The sequence below is a fragment of the Guillardia theta genome (assembly GCF_000315625.1).
Source record: "Guillardia theta CCMP2712 unplaced genomic scaffold GUITHscaffold_76, whole genome shotgun sequence".
Classification (NCBI taxonomy): domain Eukaryota; class Cryptophyceae; order Pyrenomonadales; family Geminigeraceae; genus Guillardia; species Guillardia theta.
The window spans coordinates 135,364-148,831 of record NW_005434598.1 but is presented as its reverse complement, the minus strand read 5'-3'; the positions used below and the strand labels follow the sequence as shown (position 1 = coordinate 148,831).

Below are 13,468 nucleotides of genomic sequence, written 5' to 3'. Positions count from 1 at the left end.
ATCCCTTCTGTTTGGGCAACAACCTTCGCAGCAGCGTTGAAATCTCCTTTCCTCCAGTGACCAAGGATTGCTCTGGTAACAACTGCGTAAGTCCTACTCCTCCTCCTCTTCCTCCTCCTCCCCCTTTCCTCCTCCACCCCCTTCCCCTCCTCCTCCAACACACCTTTCCCTTCCTATCCTCGTCCTCCTCCTCCTCCTCCTCAACCATCACCACCACCACCAACACCTCCTGCACCCCCCCACCCTCTCCCTCCCCCTTTCCAATCCTCCTCCTCACGCTTTTTTCCTCCTCGTCTATCTCCTCCTCCACCTGTGAGCTTCGAGGCTCTTGTTGAGGTTTGCTCGCATGTCTTTGCTCCGTTCCATCAGTCTCTTCAAAATCTGAAGAAACGTGAGAGATGAGAGGAAGGGAGAAACGAAGAGGAGACGGGAAACAGGACAAGGGAGGACATAGGAAGGGGAGGACGAGGAAGAGGAGAACAGGAGGGATAGGAGGGATCGGAGGTATAGGAGGGAAGTGTTGGGGAGAGGAACAGAGTAAGCATCACTTGTTTTTCGTTCTTCTTCTGATCAGCTTCAACTTTGTTCGGCATCCTGTCTTGCCGGTGGACAGCAGGGGAGGACGAGAAGGAAGGAGGGCCAGGTGCCAACTGGGCCTCTTCCTCCTTGTTGTCGGATGAGATCTGCAACTTGAACAGTTGATTCATCTTCTCTTGGACCAGCAGCTCTCGAGTCTTGTCCGCCGCAGCCTCCTCCTCCTCCTCCATCGAGCTCTTCAGTTCAACTTTGCCGCTGACTACATTCTTTCTGTCTGCAATCACGCTCGTCCGTTCCTCCTCCTCCGTTCTACAGCAAACGTCAGGAGACGAGGATGTACATCTTCACTTGAATGCTCGCCGACCTCTTTGCATTCTCTTGCAATGAAACTTTTCTTGCATCGGATATGACCTCGTCTTCACCTGCTTGTTCATGCTCACAGATGGAAACAGTGAAGGAGAAGATCGCACTCTTCTCCACGTGCATGTCTTGATTACGAGGGTCATCTTTTTCTGTCTTGTTCTGCAGCATCGTCGAATCCTCAAAGTTCTCCTTGTTACTTGTTCTCAACGGTCCAGCTACATCATCTCTCTTCTCTCCTCCTCCTCCTCCTCCTCCTCCTCCTGTCACTTCAACCGATGGGTCCAAATCTGCCTGATCTCGCATCCTTCCTTTCTCCATCCCTCCCCATTGCCGTTGTAGGTTTGACCATTTCTCCTGACGTTTTGGACTCAGCGAAATAAAGTTTGACATCGACAAAGGCGATTTGACATTCTCGTCATCTCAGAATTTCTCGCCGGAGTTCTCCTCTACTCTTCTCCATCATCATCATCTCCATCATCATCATCATCATCATCATCATCATCATCATCATCATCATCATCATCATCATCATCATCATCATCATCATCACCCTTTTCATCTCACTAGCAACTCGCCATCGTCACCTGCAAAGTTTTCGTAGGGTCGGCTCCCTTCGTGACCTGCGCCGCGACGTTCGCTCGCGCCTTCTGAACGCCATTGTTCGCGTCCCTCCTTGAACTCTCACTCGACACGCCTGCATCAGCTCCGTTCTGCCGAGCAGAGGGAGAGGGGGAAGATCGTTGCTCTAGAGCCTCCCGCTCTTTCTTCGCCTTCACCTAACGTTTATCTTCGTCACGTTTCTCCCATCACACTAGGAAAGTGAAGTACATCTCCTGTAAACTATCTCGCAACGCAAACTCGTCTAAGATACATCTTTCGCTATCTTAGCACATGATTCTTTCAGCGCTACATCACAAGGGTTGCTAGATCGATCTACCCATCGCTGCTTTACCTGAGCAGCAAGGAATGCTTTCTTCTGCATTTCCATCGCCTCCTTCTTTGCCTTCTCCTTCTCTGATGTTCGGTTGTCTCTTCCGTCGTCGTCGTGTGAGCCCTCCAACCTTGAAGTCGCTTCTATCAACACACGTCAATCGATCGTGTGCGACTGAAACTTCTTCTCACTCTCAGAATCCTCTGCCGAATATGATGGTTCTGTACGCCAAGGATGTATCTCTGTCAGGTTGAGCGCCCAGACTTGCACAAAGCACTGATTGGTCGTGCAAGCAACGATCTAGCAACAAGAGTCATTGACATGAACATCCACAACTCACGCTGAAAGTTGAGGAGGTTGAGAAGGAAACTGATCGGTCAAGCACGTCTACAACCTGAGATGCCGAGTTGACGCACATATCAGCAACGGACGTCCATCCAACTTCTACACTGTCCAAAGGCTGGCATGATGGCTCATACTGCCAGACCTGCTCTCTACATGTCACGAACCAACAGAACAGTGAAGCGATTGCCTTGAGATAATCTCCTGTCACTGACAACACTGCTTGTCCATCGGGAGAGAACATGTTCTCTAAGATGCCCATTCCTTCAGGAGGAGTTGATCTTAGTGTCTGGTGATAGAGATCATGTCAGGAATGTCGTAAGAGACATTGAACTAGTGCAAACATAGCAGACACCTTGAGTTCGTCAAGATCGATGACTTTGATCGTGCGGTCCATACTGCCACTGATCTGTTTTCAAGTTTGCAACAGCATCGTCATCTACTTCCTACGGTATCTCATCATCCAAATTGTCACCATGACTAACTCAGAAGGATGGAAGTCAAGGGAGGTTATAGGTCCTTCGTGCTGCCATAACGCTGCGTGACCACGTTGCGAGTGAGGCTCTTCATCTCTTTCACCTCGTACTCGCACAAAATCTTGCCGGCTGTCAAGTCCCATAACTTGACTTGCCCATCTTCCGAGCCTACGAGATTGAAACCATCGCATCGTGATCAAAACATCATCAGGTTTGACTCTGAACTCACCCGAGACGATCCACTTGCCGTCGGGGCTGAAACGAACGGCAGTGACCCCTTGTAAGTGACCTTTGTACGTTTGAATGCAGGCTTTCCTCCTGATATCCCATATCTAACATGTAGTTCAGTGATACCTCACCCAACAACTGCAAGAAAAACAACTTTTTCATCTCAGAATTGCTTACCTTCAAGTTTGTGTCAAGTGACCCTGATGCAAAGAAAGCGCCGTAGGGGTGGAAATCGACAGACAGACAATCTGTTCTATGTCCCAGCAACGTTCGAATAGCTGGCAATAAACGATCAAATTTCAGCAAACAACATCATTCTACACCATCTTCCCTGCTACTCATCGCAATCATCACCATCACTATCACCATCACCATCACCATCACCATCACTATCACCATCTCCATCTCCAAGATATTCATCATCATCTCATCATCATCATGCCATTCACCTTTTCCTTGGTCGAGATCCCACAGTTTGATCGTTCCACTCGAAGAGCCTCCAACAATCACCTCTTCTTGCCCGTCGAAACAAATGCTTTCGGACGAAGTGAGATGATAGAAGGAACAGAGGAGTATGATCAGACAGGGTGTGATGATAGAACTCCGGAAGAGTGAAGGGATAACAAATGTGTTCTCAATCTTGTTTACCTCGTCACTGGGGACGTGTGCCCTGTCAGACTGAGGACAGCATTTGGTTTCCCGAGCGCCCAGACATTCACCTTGACAAGGTCAACATTACCATTGAAAATGTATTTGTGCTGTCACTTTCTCACCTTTCTATCTGATCCTCCAGTGGCTATGACCTGGTCGTGCGATCAGCATGGCGACAAACGCAGATCATTCTTACCTTGCACGAGTTCCTTCCCACGTGAACGCAATGCACGTCACCATTGTGAGCAGCGAATTCCTCTGCGATGGAGGGAGCATGAGGGTCTATACTGGTGTGACATCGCAAACTTACGGAATTTGAACGGAAGTCCGTTCTTGCTCGGCATGGTCACTAATGAAGAAAATTCTCGACCATCTACTAGAGACATGTCACAAACAATCTCTGAGGACAGTCTCTTCGATCATTGAGCTAGCATTCTATGCGCTGTCATGATCGTGTTCGAGTTCGTTTCTCTGCCATTCTACCCCCTCCGTCCCTTTCTCCCTCTCCTCGTCCTGCTTGACCCATTGCATTTTTCTATGAAATTTGCAATCAGCCCCCACCCCCACACGAACCACCATCACCCCCACTTTTCAAATATTACCCCTATTTTGATGTTGAAGTACCCCCTTAATTTCCCGTCTGCGTATCCCTCGAGTTCTGATGACCCCTACTCAGACCACCCTCACCTGCTCCTTCAAACTTCCCGCCGTTTCGGTGTCTCCCATCATCTGCGGCACTGTGGTATTGACTATTGATATATATAGTCAATATTTGTTCTCGAAGCAAGGATCATAGTCAACATCCCCTCAGTCTGTTTTAGTCAACACGTTTATAGTCAAGTGAACAAAGGGCGTCTCTTCATGGTGCCGTTCTTTGGAGATGGAGATGGCGAAGGAGGAAGAGAAGAAGAGACAGATGAGGAGACAAGAGGAGCAGACAAGAGGAGGAGGGAAGAGGAGGGAAGAGGAGAGAAGAGGAGGGAAGAGGAGGGAAGAGGAGGAGAGGAGGGAAGAGAAGGTGAGAGGGAGATCAAGAGAGCAGGAGACGAGAGAAGGGGAGAACTTGAAGAGGAGGGGAGACGAGAAGAGACGAGAAGAGAGAAACGAGAGAGGTGAAATCAATGCAAGAAAAGTTAGTATGAAGTAATGCAAAACAGAGATGAGGTTAGGAAAAGCAGAGAGCGAGCATATATGACATAAGATATGCGGTTTGTTGAGTAGAAGTTGTCGTTCGACTCTATTGATGTGCAATATGCATGTCACAAAAATTTTCGTGAGCTGACAACTTACCAGGATGCCCTGCATGTCCTTCTGAGCAAGCGACTGTTCAGTGAGATGCAAGGATCCGTGCAGCTTCCGACGCACATGCAGACTGTGAGAAAGGTAGACAACCTCCTCCTGTGAAGAAGACAAAGAAATTGATTCCCTTTGTCACAGGGGAAGGAAAAAATTTCAACTGCATTCAACGGGCTCATAGTCGCTGCATCCCTTGCTGGCCTCGTAGCTGTTGTCTGCTTCTCTCCCCATGGCAGCACAAGACCAGATGTTCTCTCCTCCAGGTTCCTCGACGTGAGATCGCTGGAGAGGCTAGCGGCGACGGGGCTGCCCGTGAAGAAGGCCAGGACCCAGTCCTTGGCTGACGTTTCCAGCAGCAGCTCGAGCGGAGGTGATGACGTCATATCTGGAAGGCTGGCGAGGACAGGAGGGACTGTTCAGCTGGAGGACTTGTCGGAATCTAACCCAACAGCCCAGCAGCTGTACTCTCCGGCGACTGTCAGCGTAGGAGGAGCAGGAGTGATCCAGCCCCTGGCCCACATGGCTCCGCTAGCTGACTGCACACAGCGAGGATGCGTGCAGAGGGTGCCGAGTGTCTCTGCTGCCCCGGGGAGGCTGGCGGAGGAGGAGCACTACATCACTGACCTCCCGGCTCAGTATCCCCTGCAAGCAGCCCAGCTCACTACGATCAAGTTGCAGCCCGAGATCAAGTCGTCGCTCAAGGAACTACAGCAGAGCGCGAAGTTGAACTTCGAGGGAGCCAAGGAGGCGATGTCCAACATACAGCGTCGCATCGATCGAGATGAGAAGAAGGTCGATGACCTTGAGTCCACTGCCTCCAGCCTGAAGGAGCGGACCCGACGGCTTGTCCGGCAGCTGGCGAGGCTGCGGGAGGAGAAGAAGCTGGCGGGGCCCCAGGGCAAGCCCGGCAAACCTGGTCCTCCCGGTATCCCCGGCAGTGAAGGAGTTGGCGCTCCTGGGTTGGAAGGACTGCCAGGGGCCCCTGGTCCTACAGGACCTAAGGTGACTCTCCTCCTCCTCTTCCTTCCCCCCCTCCCCCCCCCCCCTCCCCCTTCCTCCTCCTCATCATCATCATCAACCTCTTACTTCTCCCCAACTTACTCACCCCTCCTCCTCTTCCTTTTCCTCGCCTCGCCTCCTCCACTCTTGACAAAGAGCAAGGAAGTAACACGCTTCTGCAGGGACGAACTGGCCCACCAGGACCTCCGGGAAGGAGAGGTGATGGAGGAGGAGGAAGGCCAAGGAGGGAGAGGAGGAGGGAGAGGAGGAGGAGGGAGAGGAGGAGGAATCTCACTTACTGTTATCGGATGCAGGGCCTCTTGGAGTCGTGGGGATGCGGGGCCCTCCGGGCCTGCAGGGACTGCGGGGACTTCAGGTTGTTACTAGAGCTGACTGCGTGACTTCAGTGACTTGTCCATGCCAGGGCCCGCCCGGCCCGACGGGTCCAGTGGGACTGCCGGGGCCCGTGGGTGCAAGAGGCATCATGGGACCTGCTGGCGCGCCAGGTTGTTTTCCTCTCCTCCTGCTCCTCCTCTTCCTCCTGCTCCTGCTCCTGCCTCTCTCTGCAGCATCCAAGGATATGCCCTTGCCGCATCCTTCCTTCGTCCCTTCCTCTCTGTCTCTTCGTCGCCTTCCCTCCCTTCCCCTCCCTCCCTCCCTCCCTCCCTCCCTCCCTTCCTTCTCCCGATCTCTCGCTGCCTCCTCCTCCTGATGCCAGGATTGCAGGAAAGAATGGCGTCAGAGGAATCCGAGGTCCTCCGGGCGCTCCCGGTAAGACGTTCGCTCCTCTTCACCAGCTCCTCTAACGTCTCGTAAGGTGCCACGGGCTCCGATGGCCCCATGGGCCCTCGCGGCCCCATCGGTCAACCTGGACTGCAAGGAGCTCCGGGCATCAGCGGCGATCAGGTAGTGCAAGTGCTACCTTCTCCTCCTCCCTCCCACTCCTCTCCCTCCCCCTCTTCCCCCTCCCCCTTCCCCTCCCTTCCCCTCCCCTCCCCTCCCCTCTCCTCTCCTCTCCTCCTCTCCTCTTCTCTTACTTGCCTGATCTTTCCTACTCGCTTCCCTGAACTCGTCCGGGGCGAGGTCACTGAGTGTTACCCCAGGGCCCGCCGGGTGTCCCTGGCATCTGGGGAAGACAAGGGCCGCCGGGGCTGGCCGTAAGCCAGCACATTTATATAGTGCGACACTAAGATAAACTACCTCAGGGTCCTCAGGGTCCTCCCGGCCCCCCAGGAACTGCTGGACAGGTCAGACATGCAGCAATGTGAAGAAGGTAGCTGACGGTCTTTGCAGGAGGGAACAGCTGGAGTAGCAGGGTATCCTGGCACTCCAGGTCGAGGAGGAGGAGGAGGAGGAGGAGAAAGGGGAGGATTGGTTTGAGGAGGAGGAGGGCAGGATGGGGAATCTGAACTAGGGGTATGGGTTAAGCAGGAGGAGGGGGAGAGGGAGCTGGAGCTGACGAAAGGGGACAGGACTCATCGGTGTGGTCGGAGCTCCGGGGATGTGGGGACAGCAAGGAGAGCCTGGGACTCCGGGTAATTCCCTTATGTTGCTTCCTCCTGTTTCCTCTTACCCTCCTCCGTTAAGGTGTCGGCATCAAGGGAGCCAAAGGAATCGCCGGCGTTAGAGGAGCCGCAGCCTCGTCCGGGGTACTACTCTCCCTCTCCCCCTCCCTCTCCCACCCTACCTCTCTCCCTCCCTCTCCCTCTCCCTCTCCCTCTCCCTCTCCCTCTCCGCTTCCTCCCTCTCCCCCTTTCCTTTCCCTTTCTGCATCCTCCCAGTCCCCCTTCCCTTCCTCCTGCTACAACTCCTCGTCCTTCCCTCCCTGGCCCCCCTCACCATCCTTCCCCTCCTCCTCTTCCCTCTGCGAGCAAGGGGCTGACGGTGACTCAGGCGCCCGGGAGCCCTGGAGCCAACGGGACCCCAGGAACGGCAGGAGCGCCAGGAGCCAACGGAGCGCGAGGGATGCCAGGAGCTCACGGAGCCCCAGGTGAGAGGAGAGGAGGAGAAGCTAGAGATGGGCGGGCAGCGAGGGAGGGAGGGAGGAAGAGAGGAAGGGAGGGAGAGAGGTGGCAGGGTTGGGTGGAAGGAGGCAGGCAGAGGAGATGAAAGAACGAATGGAGTAGAAAGGAACGAGAAGTTCAGGACGGAAGGAGACGGAGGGGCAAGGCGGAAGGCAGAGGAAGAAGACTTGTGTTTTCAAGTTTTTGGTTTTGTTCGCTGAGAGTCTCTCATGCTTGCGCTGGCATTTTCTGTGCTCATTCATGTTCAAACTTCAGGTTATAACGGTCGCAACGGAGTCGCGCACGGCTGCAACTACAGTTGCCTTCGAAGATACGGACATTGCATGTGCTGATTCGCCAACAACGGATCGATTTCTTTCTTGTACCTTGCTGATTTCTACTCAAATTTTCAAACCTACATCACTGTTTTTTTCAAGTTCAATCCACTGTTTTCATCAATGTCCCTGGAATCTCACCTCAGTTTCACTGATGATTTAGGGTACCAGCCAACATTCGAGGCTCCTCGAATTTTCTCACATCGAACAACATTCATTCATACAACATGTTGCCTCCTCCTCCCCCTCCCTCTTCTCCTCCTCCTGATGATCTTTCTGCTCCACGTCCTCTTTCTCCTCGTGCTCCTCCCCTGTCGCTCTCCTTCCTTCATCTCCGGTCACTCCACACTCTCGACCTTGGCGAAAGGTACGAAGACGCATCCTCATCCTCCTCAGCAGCAGGCTGCGGCAGTACAACAATCAGCTTCCTCCCTCCCATCCCTTCAGCTCACCAGGTAGCAGAAGAGTGAAGGAAGTCGATTCCTAGCATCGAACGCGTGCGGGTCCCAACCCTCCCTCGCCCTCCTCGCGTCCCGGAACAGATGGAACTCCCCGTTCATCCCCTACACCTCCTTCAGCATACGGAGACAACACCCTGCTGATGGTTTCCTGCTCCTGCTCCTGCTCCTGCTCCTGCTCCTGCTCCTGCTCCTGCTCCTGCTCCTGCTCCTGCTCCTGCTCCTGCTCCTGCGCTACCTGCTCATCCTCCTTCTCCTCCTGCCCCTCCCTCCTCCCTTTCCTTTCTCCTTCCTTCCATCCCATTGTACCCTCATCTTTATCCTGCCCTCCTAAGCCTTGGCCTCATCATCCACACAATCTACTGAATTTCTACTTAACCCCTCTGTCCTTTCCCACTGCTCCCCCTGCTCCTCCTTCCCCCCTGTTCCTCTTCGCTCCTCCTCCTACCACTACTACTACTACTACTACTACTTTTCCTCCATTACCGTCGAGTAAATGCCCCACGTGTTCGTCAAGACCCATCGGACTGCAGCAATCCATCACGACCAGATCATAGCGATGCGCCAAGGGGCGAAGCGAGAAGAGAAACAGCAGCAGGAGGAGAGCGAGGAGGAGAGCGAGGAGGAGGATGTTACCTCGCCAGCAGTTGCCATCTCCGAAGTGATCTTCCACCAACATCCCTGGCCCCGTGTCTCCTGGTAGTCTGCCCTGCCCCGAGAGCACGAAGTTCTCCACGTCCAGGGCGACCAGCGCACCTCGACGGGCATGTTGCTTCGTGACCTGAAGGAGAGCGAGATGTCAGTCCACTGGAGATAAGGGAGGAAGAGAGGGAGAACAGCAAGGACAGCAAATACAGTAAGGATCAGGAGAAGGGGAGGCAGGACGAGAAGGACGAAAAAGATGACGAGACGGAGGCGAGGAGGAGAGGAGGAGGGCAAGCAGCAGGTAGACTTACCTTCTCGGTGCTGATATGCTCTCCCTGACAGTCCTGCTGCTCCCCGAGATTCAGCGGAAGAGGATGCGCAGACAGAGCTATCACCTCCTCCTCCTCCTCCTCCTCCTCCTCCTCCTCCTCCTCCTGCCGCCGCTGCCTGGTGCCGTTTGTCCCTTCAACAGCCTCCCCCCGTTGTTCCTCCCCGTTCAACTTCGGCTCCTTCGCCTTCGCATCCTTCCCTCTGACCCACCAGCTGAATCTGCTCCACATTCCCTTCCTCCTCTACCGCCAACGTGTCAACTCTGACAACACAACACAGTAAGGATACCTGTACAGCCCTTCTGCTGCTGCAATGCTCCTGCACAGGGTGCTCTCCATGTGCGAGAAACTCGCCGTTGTCGACCAGGACAGTCAGCCTCTCCTCTACGTCCTTGTCCCTCCTGCCAAAGTCGTTGGCGCATGCTCTGACTACTTTTGTCGGCCCTTCCTCAAGGGAAGGAGAGTCCCATGCTCGTCGAGGTGGCAGCTCTAACGATCCTCCAAAGAGTCCTTCCTCGTTACTAGCATGTTCCTCATGTATTCTCCGGCGAAACAACACCATCTGGGCCCATGTCGTCAGCATTTTCTCTTTGTCAGGATGAAGATGAGGAGGAGAGGAGAGGAGAGCTTGTGGCATTGGGACAAGAACTAGGGGAGAGAAATTAAGAGAGAGGAGCTACTAGAGATGAACAGAAGCAGGTGACGCTCGCAAGATAAGAAAACAAGAGAGATGATAGGTAGAAGCTGAACACGCTCTCCTGACCTCGCCTCCTCTCCCCTCTAGCTCCTCCCTCCTCCCTCCTCCCTCCTCCCTCTTGCTCCTCCTCCCTCCCCTCCTCTCTCTCCTGCATGCTCAACGGAATGCGTTGATTTCAGGTTGGGCGGTAGGGGGTGGGTAGGGGTGGGTAGGGTACAACTTGGGTGTGAGCGGGGGGTACTGTAGAGGCCGTGAAAGGGCCAGAGTACTCCCAAGTACCCAGCAAACTCAGTAAAACTGAGGGGGTAGGGTAACTTAGTAAGGTGAATGATTTTGAAGGGTCCTTTTACCCACAGGGGATGGCAGGTCGGGGTGGGTGGGGTAGAGGGTAGGGGGTAGGCGTGGGTAGGCGTGGGTAGGGGTGGGTGATTGATCGGTACAAGAGACGGCACGGCCCTGGGTCCGATCGGAGCCTGGGGAGGGCAGCGGCTAAATGGGGGGTGGGGGTAGTAGAATCATAGGGTACGAAGAGACTTCAACGCAAATGGCTCATATATTACCCCTATACAGAATTATTGATGAGGGGGGTAGTAATGACAAGGGTGGGTAAAATCATGGGGGTGCGGGTGATGTGGGGGTAGGGGTATAAAGAGGGTGGTCGAGGGATCACTGAGTTGAGTCTATCTCCTTAGGAGGTCAGGGTGGGGATGAGGGTAAAGGTTCTGCGCCCAATGCAAGGGAGGAGGCATACGAAGCCGCACCGGAGGGAGGAGAGGGAGGGAGGGTGAGGAGGAGGAGAGAGGGAGAGCATGCACAAGTGAGATCAGTCCATGGACAACTAGGAGATGAAGAGGAAGCTGCATCGTGCATCGGACTTAGTTTGGAAGCAGCAACATGCAGAGGGAGATACAAGGCAAGAGAGTAGAGGGTGACCGAGGTGCGTTGCAGCAGCTTTTGATTTCAATCTACAGGATTTTATCCTTGGAGCTGTGAGGCCATGGCTTCCCTCCTTCTTCGGATATTCGCGTGTTCTTTCTTGTTGGTGTCAGTTTCCACACAAGAGAGGTGAAGTCAGAATCTCGAGTTGCCGGTTATGAGATTGTGTTGCCAGCGTTTTCAAAGCTGCTTCTGTCATCGATGACTTCAATGTCAACGACTTCATTTCATCGGGGTCGAATCCAACTGCAAGAAAAGAAGTGTTCGTATTATTTTACATGTAGCAACTTCGTTGTCCTGTGATTCCCTATTGTGCTAAGAGTTTGCTGCTGTGTTTGTTTCAAAGGCCTTGGTGTGGATACTGCAAGCAAGTGGTACGAAGATTGCAGCTGAATGTCCTCGTGCTGAATCTAGCTCTACAGCTTCCTGTTTGGGATCGTCTGGCAGACCAGCTCCATGGGGACGTGGTGGTTGCAAAGGTGAACCTGGAAGACAATACGCAAATACAGCACAGGTTCCGACGCAAGGTTCTCTATCAAGACATCTCGTCTCCTCCTTCCCTGCTGACTAGCTAGTCATGCAGATCAAAGGCTATCCCACCATGTTGCTGTTCAACGAGGGGAGGATGTATGTGTACACTGGGTCACGGTTAGTGATCGCCTTGTGCGATCAGTTGTCAAAGTGGAATCTGCAGAGACGCCAAGGAACTGAACGACTTTGCTCGGGGAGGATGGAGATCGGCATGCTCAGCTCGTGGAGCGGCATGTGAATGACTTAAGGGATACAGGCTCCGAAAGATCAGACGGCGGATATACCCAAGGATCCTGCTACTCTCAGCATAGTTGAATTTGTGAGAACGTTTCTCTGTCGATCACACACAGTCTGTTTGAAGTGCTTTCTTGCAGACCATGGAGAAGTTGGAGGATTTCTTAACAGGGACGTTGGAAGGTTACCAGGGCATCTGGAATAGTTTTCCTCAAGAGTTCACTGCTGCAGTCGTTACCTCCTTCTCTCTGGTGATATTTGTCTTCCCATGACCGTGTGCCTGGTTGACTTGTGATAATGCAGGGAGCAAGTTTTGGTTTTCTGGTCAAGGTTGGAATAGATTCGTTGTTTGTCCCTCGGAGGAAGATAAAGAAGAAATGAATATGGAAAACTTGATCAAGAGTGATTTATTCGTGCGAGCATACACAACAGCTACCGCACGCTTGTTTTACATATATATATATACATCACATGTACTATCTCTTCACTAAGAAAACATCAATACGAGTTGGAATCCATGAAATCCTCGCAGTCCGCTGACTGGACTTGAAGGATAAGCTCCTGCCCAGTAACTTCAGACATCAGAAATCAACATGATCAACATCGTGCATGTAGAGAAAGGAAATATCATCTCAGACAAAATAAAGATTCCGGAAAAGCTTTCTTCTTCAGCGCGCATCGGAAGAGGGAGCTTTTTTATCATCACAGATGAACAGCAAGTAGGAACTAAGTAACATTTCACACACAAGAACTCACTTTCAATCCAGTCGGTGAGGAGGAGTAGATCCAACAACGTCAGCAGCCCAAGTGTCTGGTCCTTCCTGTCCCTCTCCTCCTCTTCTCTTGCCTCCACCTCTCCTCCCTCTCTCCTCCTCCCTTGCACGTGAAACTCCCTCCTTCTGTCTTCTTCCTGAATCTGAGGCGAGCCCGGAATATATTCTTCAAACTCTTTGCATGACTATATATACTTTACTCAAAGTTAAGTTAAAAATTAGTGAGAGGATAACAGAAGAGAAAAGACAGCAAGAACCAACCCCTATACGGCGAACTGCTGTCCCCCCGGAAAGGCAGCCTGTGTCGGATCAGTGGACCGCACTACTACTACCAACGAGCGGCGGCGAGTGATCAGTGACTCTGTGAAGTCCGGGGCAGTCCGGGGCCCGGCGCCGCGGCCGCCGGTGCCGGTCTTCCGAGGAGTCCGGAGCCTCGGAGAGCCCCGGCCCCCTGGCGCGCCGGCCCGGCCCGGAGCTTGCGGCGGCGGGCGGGCGCCCGGCCGTGGGCGCCGCCGCCGCCGCTCGCCGAGACACACGACCGTGCCATGATGGACTTGCTAAGACTCCCCCCGCCCTCCGACGGGGCCCCGCCGAATTGAAGGTAACGCGCAGGCCGCACAGTGATGGTTGCCCCCGGCCTCCCCCCCGGCGGGTGATCAGATAGCAGGTTGCCAGCCGCGTCCGAGTGACTCAGACGCAACTCG

At 53.5% G+C, this 13,468-nt stretch overlaps 4 protein-coding genes across 4 annotated transcripts; 2 read left to right on the top strand and 2 right to left on the bottom strand.

Annotated features, from left to right (window-relative positions):
- Nucleotides 1–2,612: 2,612 nt before the first annotated feature.
- Nucleotides 2,613–3,799, bottom strand: GUITHDRAFT_76506 (hypothetical protein; the record flags this gene model as incomplete). The annotated part of the gene is made up of 8 exons (XM_005826263.1): nucleotides 2,613–2,699; nucleotides 2,753–2,817; nucleotides 2,879–2,981; nucleotides 3,055–3,155; nucleotides 3,327–3,412; nucleotides 3,526–3,596; nucleotides 3,651–3,680; nucleotides 3,725–3,799. Coding segments are annotated over 8 exons (618 nt in total), but the record flags the coding sequence as incomplete, so codon positions are not given.
- A 2,747-nt stretch (nucleotides 3,800–6,546) lies between these two features.
- Nucleotides 6,547–8,243, top strand: GUITHDRAFT_154458 (hypothetical protein). Its single transcript, XM_005826262.1, has 9 exons — nucleotides 6,547–6,594; nucleotides 6,641–6,729; nucleotides 6,927–6,980; nucleotides 7,029–7,070; nucleotides 7,117–7,156; nucleotides 7,296–7,358; nucleotides 7,411–7,472; nucleotides 7,717–7,813; nucleotides 8,103–8,243. The coding sequence occupies exons 2-9, from the start codon at nucleotides 6,664–6,666 to the stop codon at nucleotides 8,177–8,179; spliced, it is 501 nt and encodes a 166-aa protein (XP_005826319.1). The 5' UTR covers nucleotides 6,547–6,594; nucleotides 6,641–6,663; the 3' UTR covers nucleotides 8,180–8,243.
- Nucleotides 8,244–8,489: 246 nt separating this feature from the next.
- On the bottom strand, nucleotides 8,490–10,155 carry GUITHDRAFT_143543 (hypothetical protein; the record flags this gene model as incomplete). The annotated part of the gene is made up of 6 exons (XM_005826261.1): nucleotides 8,490–8,564; nucleotides 8,614–8,724; nucleotides 9,106–9,146; nucleotides 9,256–9,400; nucleotides 9,576–9,836; nucleotides 9,883–10,155. 6 exons carry the CDS (start codon nucleotides 10,153–10,155, stop codon nucleotides 8,490–8,492), a joined length of 906 nt encoding a protein of 301 aa, XP_005826318.1.
- A 1,132-nt stretch (nucleotides 10,156–11,287) lies between these two features.
- Nucleotides 11,288–12,372, top strand: GUITHDRAFT_114539 (hypothetical protein; the record flags this gene model as incomplete). The annotated part of the gene is made up of 8 exons (XM_005826260.1): nucleotides 11,288–11,355; nucleotides 11,402–11,461; nucleotides 11,573–11,600; nucleotides 11,649–11,753; nucleotides 11,810–11,878; nucleotides 12,014–12,076; nucleotides 12,132–12,242; nucleotides 12,295–12,372. 8 exons carry the CDS (start codon nucleotides 11,288–11,290, stop codon nucleotides 12,370–12,372), a joined length of 582 nt encoding a protein of 193 aa, XP_005826317.1.
- Between the last annotated feature and the right edge of the window lie 1,096 nt (nucleotides 12,373–13,468).